Raw genomic sequence first — 13,120 nt, 5'->3', positions numbered from 1 at the left:
AGAGGAATATAGAATTAAAGCTGAAGTGAGGAGGGGAAAAGTGGTACTGGGAGCAGATAAGGGAGAAAGAAGGAGGAGAGGGATTGGGAGTATATAAACAGATGGATGAGTGTGAAGGAGAGATCATAGAGGGATTGACAGACGAATACAACATAGAGACTCACATGATCCACAGGGCTTCTTGCAATAAGCCTGTTTGATCTCACTTTTTTCATGTTTTTAAAAGTAAATGGCATATAATATTCATATATGTGTAAAACCATTCACACACAGTCAGTTTAGAACCACCAATGAATCTAACCTCACACGTGTTTTTGGAGTGTGGGAGGAAACCGACGGACCCTGTGGCAACCCACGCAGACACATGGATAACATGCAAACTCCAGACAGCCTGGATTCAAACCCAGGATCTTTTTGCTGTGAGGTGTTGTTGCAAGCCCAAGGCTGCTGGGTACACTGCGGCAAGAAAAGGACGGACATCGTCAGCAGCAATACTCAGGCAGGCTGTCGGGTTTGAATAATGCTCAGTTGGTATGAAGGACCCCAAAGTGTGCCAAGAAAATATCCCTCACACTATTAAACCACCAGCAAGCTGAACTGTTGATGGAAGTCAGGATGGATCCATGCTTTAATCTCATTTACACCAAATTCTGACTCTAACATTTGAATTTTTACAGCATTTTTCCAATCCTCTGTTGTCCATTTTTGGTGAGCCTGCATCAACTGGCTCAGCAAAATTGCAGGTGTGGCACTCATTGTGGTCTTCTGATGCTGTAGCCCATCTGCTTCAACGTTCAACATGCTGCGTGCATTAACCTCCTAGGACCTGGCATCCACATATGTGGACGTCACATTTTGGGTTATTTAGACCAAAATACTCAATTTTGATCTACAAGGGCCTGATATCCACTTACGAGGACATTATACTGCTACTGTTCTATCGAAATTTTAAACGAATATCCTCATATGTGGCTCTCATTTTTCTTAGAAACAAAAATCAGGTAAAAAAAAAATAAATCTGGTAATTCTTTGTTTTTACATTCATCAAGTCTCAATATGCCTGAATATCAAAGAGAAATTAAAAATGCATGCCATGAAAGAGTTCAGGTCTTAGGTTAAAAGATGCTCTTCTGCAAACCTTGGCTGGAACAACTGTTGCCTTCCTGTCAGCTCATTTTATTGTGACCTGACTTTAACAGAAGACTGCGGCTCACTGAGATCAACCCATCTGTCATCATCAGTCACTTAAAACTCGCCTTTTTCCTCCCACTCATGCGCATTAACAAGCTGTTTGAGAGGTAATATTATTAGCCAAGTGTCTACTGAGTGTACGCAATGGATCAACATTTCCATCAGGTGAATGTTAAATGTGTATCTAATGTAATTCTGCAAACAATAATTTGCCCCCCGCCCAGCCAATCGCCATGTGGTGCAGCAATCTTAACACGATTAATCTAATATGCTCAATGTTTTCTTACAGTTCTAATTGTTGTCATTTTGAAACATTCTGATCCCACATCTTTGCTCTTTCATGCCAGTTAATTGTTGTAATCATCACACCCCCTCCCCTGTGGTTAATATTTCAGCCAAAAGAGCTTTCATAGTGAGTCAGTAACAAATGGTAGTGTTTAAACAGTTTAAACTACCCGTTAGATTTACACACTGTGGCCAGAAAACCCACAAATTTAGGATTAAACTCATATTAAACCTGCTTCCTTCTTCAGGATCCTGCATGTTTAACAAACAAAATGTCACAGTATTCAATTTTTCCAAGTAAAATTTAAAACACCCTGGTTTTTATTATGCTGTCATAGCCTTATTTACTTATCTGATTGTTTTCAGTGCATATTTATTGGTGATTTTAGTGACTGTTGTATATACAGTTGTTTTTGCATAACTTGCACTTTGGAGGTTCTTCAAAATGTGCCATATAAATAAAGTTTGACTTGAATCTAACTGCTGACTTTTTCTGGTTTGACCATTTTCACTCAAAAGCACCATTTAAGGAGTCATTTTTTAACCGTCTGAGACGCTTCGAGGTACTTTTAGGACATAAAGCATTAAACAGCACATTTCCAATGTAATAAAACACAAGACCAATCTGATTGTTTTGTAAATAACAGTTTATTTGAAAACCAGGGATCAGGCTGCTTTTGGGCCAGTTTAGCTGCTGCTCTGTTTGGCGGCCAGCCTCTTGTCTCTCTCCTCGGCGATGGTCAGACGGATTCCCTTTCCTCTGGGCAGGGACACCCACGGCTTGTTGCCCTGCGATCAGACAGGAGATTAGAGCAGTTAGTGCAGGTCAGAAGATAAAATGCATCTGAACAGGAAAAATATAAAGCCGGACAAATAAATTTCAACTCAAAAAGTGAATACAGACATATTCAAGATGGCCACAGTTCCACAGATTTATTTAGAACAAACGTCTTTTTAAGTGCTCAGTGTGAGAAACACAGTCTGTAACAGTAAACAAAGATCCTCAATTGTGTTAACATTTATCTGCACGCCAACACTTCTACAAGGAGCTGTCACTGAGGTGAAGAAAAGAGCAGCTCCGAGGCCGCCACATAAATGTCACGCAGCAAAGAGACGGCCGTGCCGGCGACAGATCCGATCACACCGGCCGCCAAATAAATGTCAGGCAGCAGAGAGAAGCGTTTTATTAACCACGCTCCCACCGCAGGGCCAGGTCCTCGTAATCATTAATGTGCGATTCAGTGGGACAGAGAGGAGTTCATAAAGCTTTTCACACCGCTCGGCTCCTCGCTGTGAGCCAAAATCAGCAGGAACACAAACGCAGTGTGTGTGTTTGCTTCGTGGCACTTCACTCCCTCTTGTGGACTGTGGTTGCTGCCAGATCCAGTTTGCTTCAATGGCCCAGCTATTAAACATGATGGCTTTCAGTAGTGCGTTTCCTGGTATAAAGCACACAAATTTATGACTTTTCCAACATTTTCCTGTCCTTGATTTTGATTTCAGACAAAGACTTTTTAACGACATGCAGGAACCCGAGTTATGCACCCTGTCTGCATTTTGTTTCCTCCCGGAGGACGTAATCAAACGCAGCGCACAGTGCTCGGCGTTAATGAGTCCAATATTAAACCATCACTGCTGTTTGTTGCTGCACAGAGCCACAGTCATGTTCCCACGCTCAGTTCACTTAAGCTGAAGTTTCCAGTGTTTGGTGATGGAGCTCAGAACTTCTTAGAGGAATTGGTAGTTTATTTTCATCACTAATCAAAACCACAAATCGTCATCATTGCTCCAAAAATCACCCGACTCATGATATAAACTCAGCTTTAATTCTCCTGTCCAGAGTAACAAATGATAGAAAACATCAACGGTCACCCAGAAGGCCGTCTTTAAAGACTTATTAATAGATTCTGATGGACTACTTCTATTTTAATCTGCACAAATGTCTTTACGAGTTAATCGACTCAGCAAGAAGGTGAGAGTCAGAAGTAGCAAGTTAGGGAAACAGAAAAGAGGGAAAAGTCAGTTTGTTTACATGTAGTTAGTAAAAAAAAAACTCAAACTACACCTTTCTGAAAGCTCTACTTTTAAATCTATGAATGAAAACCTTGTTTTACTTGAGAGGGGAAAAGATTTAATTATTAGAGAACCCTCCTGGTCATTGTAAAATTAAACACTGCTGTGCTTTTACTTGACAGTCAGCTGTTGACTATGATACTGACTGATACACCGTTAGGATACTTCAAAATACTCTGGATAATAGTAGCACTTTGAGGACATTTCTTCTCACTGGACCTAAAATTTTACATCCCCCTGGTCTGGATGCTGTGTGCTGCAGACAGCGGTGGCGTATTTCTCACCTTGCCAATGACAAAGATGTTGGAGAGCCTGGTAGCAAAGCTGTTGCCTGTGCTGTCCTTGACGTGCACCACGTCGAAGGAGCCAGGGTGACGCTCCCTGTTGGTGATCACACCGATACGCCCCAAGTTAGCACCACCGGTCACCATGCACAGGTTACCTGGAAGAGGAGGAAGATCAGCGGTCAGAGATGTTCTTCATTAACAGGAAACAAGCCTGCAGGTTGTGCAGAGAGTTGAACGTACCAGTATCAAACTTGATGAAGTCTGTGATCTTGCTGCTCTCCAGGTCGATGCGGACTGTGTCGTTGACCTTGATGAGTGGGTCGGGGTAACGGATGGTGCGGGCGTCGTGGGTCACCAGGTGAGGGATACCCTTGGTGCCGATGAGGATCTTCTTCACCTTGCACAGCTTGTACTGTAAGAGGAAGAGGAGGTGTTTTAGGAAATGCGGACAAACATGTGACATTTCCTGTAAAAACGAAATCCCCAAACCTCATCATGCACGACTGACTGAAACACTGAGAATTTGGTGATAGCGCCACCGGTTTGAATCAGCTCATGAACACCAACTCTGGCATAAACAGACTTGTGATTTTTTTTTTAACCTTACAGTAACTGAGTGAGGTAACTATGCGTTTATTTGTTGGTACAAAAAGAGAGAAAAAAAACATAACTGACAAAAGAAACTCAAAAATTAAACAGTGTGGGTATGACAAACACAAAAGTGCAGATAAAAAGAGCACTATAGTAACAAATGACCTGCCTGTACTTTGAGGGTTGAGGATGAATTAAAGCTCTCACCTTGGCCTCCTCGGCGGTGATGCGGTGGACGGTGAAGCGTCCCTTCACGTCGTAGATCAGACGGAAGTGCTCGCCGGTCTTCTCGATGCTGATCACATCTGGGTACCCAAAAAAAGCAGGCGTCAGTTAAATGAATCCTGTGGTGTTTCCAACCAACAGCTCATCATCAAACTTTGTTAAAAAGCAGAAAACTTAGACTCTACCTTCAAACATTTAAGAGCTGATGTTTGGATGGTATTTAGCACCAAATTAAGGCCTCTGATGCCGAAGTTGGCAATTAAACACAGAATGAATGCCAGGATCAACTTCTTCAGGTATTTAAAATCCGGCATCTATTTTAGGGCACACTTGACTTTTTAAAATTTTTTATTTTCTTTATAAATCTGGCCCCTGTAATGGACTTCCACTACCAGAAGGGGGCAGTAATGTACACAAAGCGTTTGCCAGCCAGCCAAAAACAAGCCCAGAGCAGAGAGCGCCAATAAAGAAATGCTGTGAGAGTAAGATGTGAAAAGGCAAAGGTGATGACTGCTCAGTGTGGAAATTGTAAATGGCCTGTATTTGTATAGCGCTTTACTAGTCCCTAAGGACCCCAAAGCGCTTTACGCATCCAGTCATCCATTCACACACTGGTGATGGCAAGCTACTTTTGCACTGTCCACTTCCTGCTGTGACAAAACAAATTTCCCACGTGTGGGACTAATAAAGGTTATCTTATCTTATCTTACATTGTAGCCACAGCCACCCTGGGGCGCACTGACAGAGGCGAGGCTGCCGGACACTGGCGCCACCAGGCCCTCTGACCACCACCAGTAGGCAACGGGTGAAGTGTCTTGCCCAAGGACACAACGACCTTGTAACAACGACCTTGGAGCCCCAAGCCGGGGCTCGAACTGGCAACCTTCTGATTACAAGGCAAACTCCCAACTCTTGAGCCCAGTTGCCCTAAGACTAAGAAAGACTAAGGTCCACTCAGATCAAAGCTAAAACTGGTCTTCAGAGCGCTGTTCGGTGATGGGGACATCCTCAGAAGAATATGCAACAGGTTTTAATGAACGTTTTTGCTTTAAATGACACAGAAGTCAAAAAGGTAACCCAACATCAACACCTAAAAACAAGCTCATTCAAACTGACCTATAAGGTACCGAGTACATATCCAATGACACAAAACACCAGAGTCATCAATATTACAGCTGCAGTGACCAAGTGTTTAGCGTGCATGTACAGTATATAAATAGGCCATGAACATCCTGCAGTGGAGGCTTCCCTTGGATTTGGAAATTAAAAAGCCACACCTCCACGTGAGGCTGTTGGCTGGTGTTGAGGTGGAGAGAGAACTGATGGCGGCGCGACTGTCACCGCTGTCCAAACGCCTGCTCCGAATTACTGGCTTGGCTGCAGTCACTGACAAGCAAAGAGACAAAGCCGGCGTTCTGAGATTTACTTCCCTGGAATAGTTACTGAAGCAGTAACTCAGGTTATTTTGGAAACTTGCTTTTCCCAGTCTCTCCACATCTCTGATAAAGCTACAGCTGTGAGTACATGCTGCTCGTTGTTCCCACAGACTGATATCAACACAGTCCTGTAAGCATTTACACTGGAGGCTCAGGCACACACTTAACGTTACAAGTCTTCTTGGAGCTCAGAACTTCTTAGAGGAATTGGTTGTGTAATTTCAGCTCATTGCTGATCAAACCAACAAATTCATCACTGCTCCTTCTGCCCTAAACATCCAAAGACTATTTACAGAGCCACTCATTCTGAGAATCTGTCAGCAGCAAAGTTATCACAGTCAACTAAAACTAGATGTGAAAAAACTAAAAAAAGAACTACTTAAACTTTAAGACTGAAACTTTGAATCCTAAAAGAAAAAACTATAGGGGAAGCTAACACTGAAGCTGATCTAAAACGAAACCAATTACAAAACACTCAACAGCCCTGGTCAGCAGGAGAGCCAATGTAACATCACACACAGTTTACAAACTGGGATCTCACATGATTTAAGAATAAATTCAAAGTGGGGAACTTTAAACACATTTTTTATATTCAGGCTTTTCTGAACGAGCAGTAAGTGTAACTGGAGATTTCAGCTCTTGAACAGGTAGTCATCTCACTATAGGCAGCATTTGATGTTTTATTGGCAAACAAATTTGACATCATTACTTTGATTTGTGGTATTCCCACCTGTGTAGCACACACTCAGGAGTGTGTTTGGTCTAAAATAACCCTCTGCTTTGGAGAATTTTTAGTTTTATAATTTTTTCTCTCCATACAAATACAGCCTTAACTTAGCCAGTAAAATTACAAAGCTGCTGCTTTTAATTTCCTCCAGGATCTAATTTAATTTCTGGAGCCGAATATTTGGTTGTCATTTTATATTTAATAAGCAGTGCATTAAAACAGCAACTACATTAACATTTCTCTCTCTCTCTCTCTCTCACACACACACACACACACACACACACACACACACACACACACACACACACACACACACACACACACACACACACACACACACACACACACACACACACACACACACACACACACACACACACACACACACCGGAAAAATGAGATGATTGATGATGGAGCTCATTTTTCATAATTTAATGAAGTTGGAACATTTTGAACCCTTCAGCTGATCTGAGCTGTGGAGAAGTCTCTAAAACTCACCCATGAATCCAGCAGGGTAGGTGACATCAGTGCGGACCTTGCCGTCGATCTTGATGAACCTCTGCATGCAGATCTTCTTTACCTCGTCCCCAGTCAGGGCGTACTTGAGGCGGTTCCTCAGGAAGATGATGAGGGGCAGGCACTCCCTCAGCTTGTGGGGACCGGTGGAAGGACGAGGAGCCTGAGGAGGAGAAGGAAGCAGGCGTTATGGTCTGTAAACAAGAAGCTTTTTCATGATTTCTGTGCGTGCTCCACTTCATGATCATTAGTCAAGTATTCCCCACAAATACAATCAACTTTGTAGCAGATTCACATGTCCGCTTTATGCACTTTTATTCAAAGTTCATGCACTCGTGTTTTTGACCCTGGCTGCCCAGTTCACTCTCCTTCCTTCTAAGACACCACAGTGTTGGACCGCAATACTGCTCCTCGATCTGCACAGGAGCTCCAGTATGAGCTGAAGGTCACCAGGACACAGCATTGTTCTTATGCCACTACGCCAAGCATACCACAGGCTGCAGTGCAGAAGCAGGAGTACCAGCTACAGTCCAACATCGTAGAGCAAGAGGTCAAGTCCAGCATGAAAGACTCACTGAAGACAGCTCAGCATTTAAGCAGCTAGGAAATCCCTTTGTTGTTTCAGCTCAGTAAAACGCAATATGACCAAAAAACATTTTTGGTATAATAAAGTAAAAACATGATAGTTCTGTGGACTTTTGTCACCCAAGCACATAACACCTGCATAGAGGGCATATCCAATTACTATTATTTGATCATTCACAGCACTCACATAAATACACACATATCAATCACAAACACACTGGGTAACCTGGCAATGTTAACAGACCATCTTACATGACTCAAAATATGTAAACACCAATTCCAGCAGAACAAACATTATCGTCTACAAAAACAGATTTAAAATGACAAAAGCGATACAGTCTCTATGCCGCCATCATTTCTCACCCAGTACCAGCAGATGAAATTTTTTACTGCAGTCACAGACCCACATTTTCCACTTTAAGCAAGTGCTACACTTTCTCCATCCTTCAGAGCGTCCTGAGTGTGTACAACTGGGAGTGAATCATATGAGCATAATCTGTGTGTTATAATGAAATATTAGCCCTCGTTTGTCGATCTCATGTAACACCATTACTTGAGCTACATGGCATGGCATCACAGTCTATTTGTTCTTTTCTACCAGACAAGAAGCTGCCACAATTTAAATAATTTCAAGCTACGGTATTCAGTCTGCTGCAAGAGTGAAAGAAAAGCAAGAAGACGGCTGATGTGACAGAAAAGGACGCTAGGAATAGGGCAGGTGACTTGCTGTGGCTAACCCTAAATGGAGCATGTTAGCATTACAGTCTGTTTCACAATAATTAACATCTTATTAATTAAAAACGCATAACCTGTCTTTTAAGTGTTGCTGTGATGCGTGACCATCTCAAATAACGGACTAAAACACATGCAGGATTAAAGACGTACACTTCAATGTTTTTTTAAACAGGCATATTCACCCTGCTCCAATCAAACTGCCTGTGATGTTACACTAGCTTTCATCTGACAGTGTTAACCACTGCGTTAATAAACAAAATCCACGGTTTCACACTGAGATACAGAAGTGAACATCCAAGGGTCTTCAGTATGTACGTGGAAACATTACTTACAAACACTCCGGTGAGCTTGTCCAGCATCCAGTGCTTCGGCGCTGCAACGCGCTTCAGGTGCTTCTTCGGTCCTCTGGCCTGCGGAATAGCCGACAAAGCCGGTTAGCAAAATGAAATACAACCGGCCTTGATTCTCCTGAGGCACGAACAAATACAGCGAGTTTATAGCAGAACCCAAACCACGTTGGGAAGGCCGGCGAGTGTGGGCCATGTTAGCATGCGGCGCTAACTGAACCCATGCTAGCACAGACTTCGGCCCAGCCGGGACACACACCGGAAACATTTGTGGCATATTTTAGGATTTAAATTGTATCTAGATTTAAAATAAATGCATAAAAATACTGCACAGCTCGGCTTCCTGGCAGTAATACTCTTTAGTTTCCTTTTTAAGCGGGCTAACAGTGATAGCCCCTACCGAGCTAGCAAGCCGCGGCTGACAAATCCGCACAGAAGGATCAGGTCGTCTTAAAATATCAATTAAGAGCAAGAATCAACGCTTTCAGCTACAATTTAAACTTCCTCCGTTTAATAAGACGCTAGAAATTAAAGTAGGACACATAAAGGTTTCGTAGTATAAAACATAAAAGTGATGTTTAGGGATTATTTCAGAGAGGAACACTGAGGGGAAACTGCTCACCATGTTGGAGTCTGCGGGGGAAAGGACCTCCAAGCTTCCGGTAACGCGTGTTAAGCCCTGCTACGGCACAGTGCGAGGGACATACCTACTGAAAGTCGCTGCTAACGTTCTTTCTTGGCTTTTATTGCTTGTGTTGTAAACTTTTTAATATCCTATTAGTAGTACCAGTGGCTACTACACCACAGCCATCTTTAAACGCTTATTTGAGCAGCCATTTTAAAATTACATTTAACTGATCACCAGGACATAATGTCATGCCAGTTTTTGTTTTGGGCTCCTGCAAACCTACCAGTTCCTTGGGTGTCCTGCCAGTCCCTGCGCCTACACCTGCTCTCAGGAGTACACTGGCCAGGCTTAAATATCAGCCACAGTCACCAGAGCCTGCTATGTGCCCTGCACACCCACAGTTAGAGGCATCTCCACCAGAGGCCATGGCCGTCTGGTCTTTTTCTACTAGGGGTCGTCCGCTGTCTGGTCCTATTCTGTCTCCACCAGAGGTTGCCTGCGTACAGCTGTCTTCGTACAGCTGTCTGTTCCTGCTCCAACCCCAGCCAGTGGTCTGTGCTCCGCCCGAGCCAGCACTTGCCAAGCCACATCCAGCCATGCCTTCCACACCTGGTCTGGCATCAATGGCGCCGCCCATGCCTGGTCTGGCACTGCTGGCTCCTGCTAAGTCTGCCAAAGCTGGTGTGGCACCACCTGCCACAGCTGGTCTGGTACTGCCGGTATCGCCAGCGACTGCCACGCCTAGTCTGGCACTGCCATCACCTGCCAAGCCTCCCCTGCCCAGTTGGGAAATGCCAGTATTCCAAGCCTGCCACACCTGGTCTGGCACCGCCTGCCAGGCCTGGCACGCCTACTCCAGCACCACCGGCACCTGCCACGCCTGGTCCGGCCCTGCCGGCACCTGCCAAGGCTCCCAAGGGTTTTGGTCTCTACAGTTGCCACCTGCCTGCCAAGCTGCTGGAGAAGTTCCATCACCTCCGTCAGTCCTTAGAGAGGTGCCACTGGCCACGTGGTTGGCCTCCAGAACTGCTCCTGCTTTGTTTGCTGGACTCACTGCTCCTAGTTTTTGTTTTGGACTCTGTAATCTCAAACTGACTCTGAGAAATTGCTTTATCTGTTCATAACAAACATGCTAGATTACTAAAGATCAATCTGCAGGATTATCAAAACATGTAGCAGGGTAACATAATCATAATGCAGGAGCCTTACAGGAAATTTGACCATATTACCCCAGCAGTGAAGACACTTCATTGACTCCCAGTTCAACACAGAACTCTTAGAACCCCTCTGTTAGTTCATAAAGCTCCCAGTGCCCCCAGCACACCTCTGACTATAACCCAGTCAGACCTCTTAGGTCATCAGGTGCAGATCTGTGAACTGTTCACAGAAGATCTAAGTCTGCTGAAGATGCTTTCAGCAGCTGTGGGCTGTGTCTACACTAAAAAACAGATGAAACCTTTTTCATTCTCACAAGCTTAAATTAATAACCCTGTGTGTCGGCGTTAGCTTGTCTTTTACTTCTTTGTAAAGTTTTGTTTTATTGATTTTGTTGTTTCGTGATGTGCATAGTTCTTTAAAAAAAACTTTTTTTTTCAAGTTTACGTGCTGTGAAATGTGTTATAAAAACAAAACTGACCAGTGTGATAATGATGTCAGTATCTCCAGTTTTTCAAACCTAAAACAAAGAAAACTGTATTAAACTAAGCACAGGAGTCATTATTGCTCATAGACATCAACTCAGCAGAGGCTCTTCTGGGTTATCTGGATCATTCAGGAAAAACAGAACAGATTTTTATCGTTTTATGAACAGTTTTTGCAGAATTTCACAAATAATTATCTCATTAACTCAGGAAACCAGAAAAAATACACTAATGGTTTAATGGTTTGCCAACTGTCCCAAAAAACAAAGTTTTAGAAGTCTTTAAACACCCTAACTTAAACCTATCAGTCTTCAAGCCCCCAGCTCTACATTAATAGAGTTGGGGTTATTCACAATGTGACGATGCCTGCCGTGACCAACAGGTCCAGGTCTGTGCACTGATTTCTCCCACAGAGTAATAACAGGACCATGTTTAAAACCTCCATCTCTGGGTGGTTCAGAGCACCCTAGTCAGGAAATCCCAGGTTTGCAGGCAGCTTGCAGTCTTGTTTATACTCACTGAGATAAAACTCCTCCTTGCTTAGTGTCTTCCTTTGCCAAATGCTTCCAACTAATGCAGATATGCCATCTCCCTTTGGAGGAACAGATCCCAAAGACAAACCTGGACTCCATTCACGCCCAATGCAAACACTCCCGTGTGCATATTGGCATATTTATTCTAGTGACTGACTTTCATTTCTTATGATCCTTCCTTTTATTCACAGGTGTATATTTCAGGACAGGGGTTTCCAACAGGATCTCAAACCTACATGTCAATTACAGCATTTAGAGAGATCTGCAACATGGCCTGCAGCCAGAAGGAGCGGGGATCCATCGAGTTCAGATCTTACACGGTATAGCAGACGTCTGGGGAAGTAGTAGAAGCACTTTTTTAAAGAGTGGTATCGATTTCTGTAAGATTAAACACACTGAAGGTATAAAGTAAGGACACGTGTGTTTGATTGAAATCTCTAAAGGATTAGTAAAGGATACAGTACTGCTTAACGCGGATGGAGAGTGTAATAAAGTCCTTCATTTTTTCTTTTTACATTTAAAGTTTCTTTTAAGTAGTTGAAAAATGATGAAAAAAATCAGGTAGTTTGAATTTTTGTCTGCAGCAAATGGAAATGAAAAAGTCTTAGACAGGTTTAGTATTATTTCCTTTTTGATTTAAAATGTCAGCGTATGCACTTACCATCACAGACCAGCAGGTGGAAGCACTGGACTGCAACGTTACAGTCAGGGAGACGTGTAAGTTTTTACATTAGTTTCAGTGGAGCCTCACTTTATGTCCCAGTAATCATACATAAATTAACTGTTTATAAATGACCTTCAGATTAATTTATTTGCTTAAACATACGCACCATTATTGTTGTAGATGCTGGACCTTTATTAGCAGGTGTGTTGTTCTATATACATCAGATCAAAAGTGTTTGCAGATTTCTTTATTTCCCTCCCTCAAACTTCAGAACTGTCCCAAAAATTGAAATAATTTAAAATTGTTTGCATAACCTCCTTGATATAAAATCAACTTTGTACAGCAATCAGTCAACATATATCTGGTTTTATAATTAGGAGGTAGGGATGAGCAGGAAGGAGTTAAACTAGTGCAGACCTGGCAGGAGAGCAGTGAACCTCCTAAAAAGTGTCCTTTAAACAGAGTTATCCCTTATCTCTATCGTGTCAATGATTTTTACAGTCCTTGATGTGCTGACATTTTTTCATGACCCTGGAGCCCAGAGGCAGCAGTCAAGCGTGTTACAGATCCTTCCTGTCACATGAAAATTGTGAGGCTGCTTGATTAGTTGTAGAGCGTTTTCAAATATCAGTGTTGCTTTAATAAGATGCCTTTTAT

General features: G+C 43.0%; 1 protein-coding gene and 2 non-coding genes across 3 annotated transcripts; all 3 read right to left on the bottom strand.

Moving 5' to 3' along the window:
• Positions 1 to 2,105: 2,105 nt before the first annotated feature.
• Positions 2,106 to 9,689, bottom strand: rps4x (ribosomal protein S4 X-linked). The gene is made up of 7 exons (XM_085395433.1): positions 9,621 to 9,689; positions 8,984 to 9,061; positions 7,314 to 7,494; positions 4,635 to 4,732; positions 4,077 to 4,248; positions 3,834 to 3,991; positions 2,106 to 2,265 (listed from the first exon to the last, which is right to left on the bottom strand). Exons 1-7 carry the CDS (start codon positions 9,621 to 9,623, stop codon positions 2,164 to 2,166), a joined length of 792 nt encoding a protein of 263 aa, XP_085251559.1. The 5' UTR covers positions 9,624 to 9,689; the 3' UTR covers positions 2,106 to 2,163.
• Positions 3,191 to 3,263, bottom strand: LOC146674383 (small nucleolar RNA SNORD61). Its single transcript, XR_014910878.1, has one exon. It is a non-coding gene; the product is annotated as a small nucleolar RNA SNORD61 (small nucleolar RNA).
• On the bottom strand, positions 6,273 to 6,348 carry LOC146674382 (small nucleolar RNA SNORD61). Its single transcript, XR_014910877.1, has one exon. It is a non-coding gene; the product is annotated as a small nucleolar RNA SNORD61 (small nucleolar RNA).
• Positions 9,690 to 13,120: the final 3,431 nt, after the last annotated feature.

The sequence above is a fragment of the Rhamphochromis longiceps genome, linkage group LG3 (assembly GCF_057381845.1).
Source record: "Rhamphochromis longiceps isolate RC_006_pf linkage group LG3, R_longiceps_female_GT1.1, whole genome shotgun sequence".
NCBI lineage: Eukaryota > Metazoa > Chordata > Actinopteri > Cichliformes > Cichlidae > Rhamphochromis > Rhamphochromis longiceps.
This window is presented reverse-complemented; position numbering and strand designations above follow the sequence as displayed.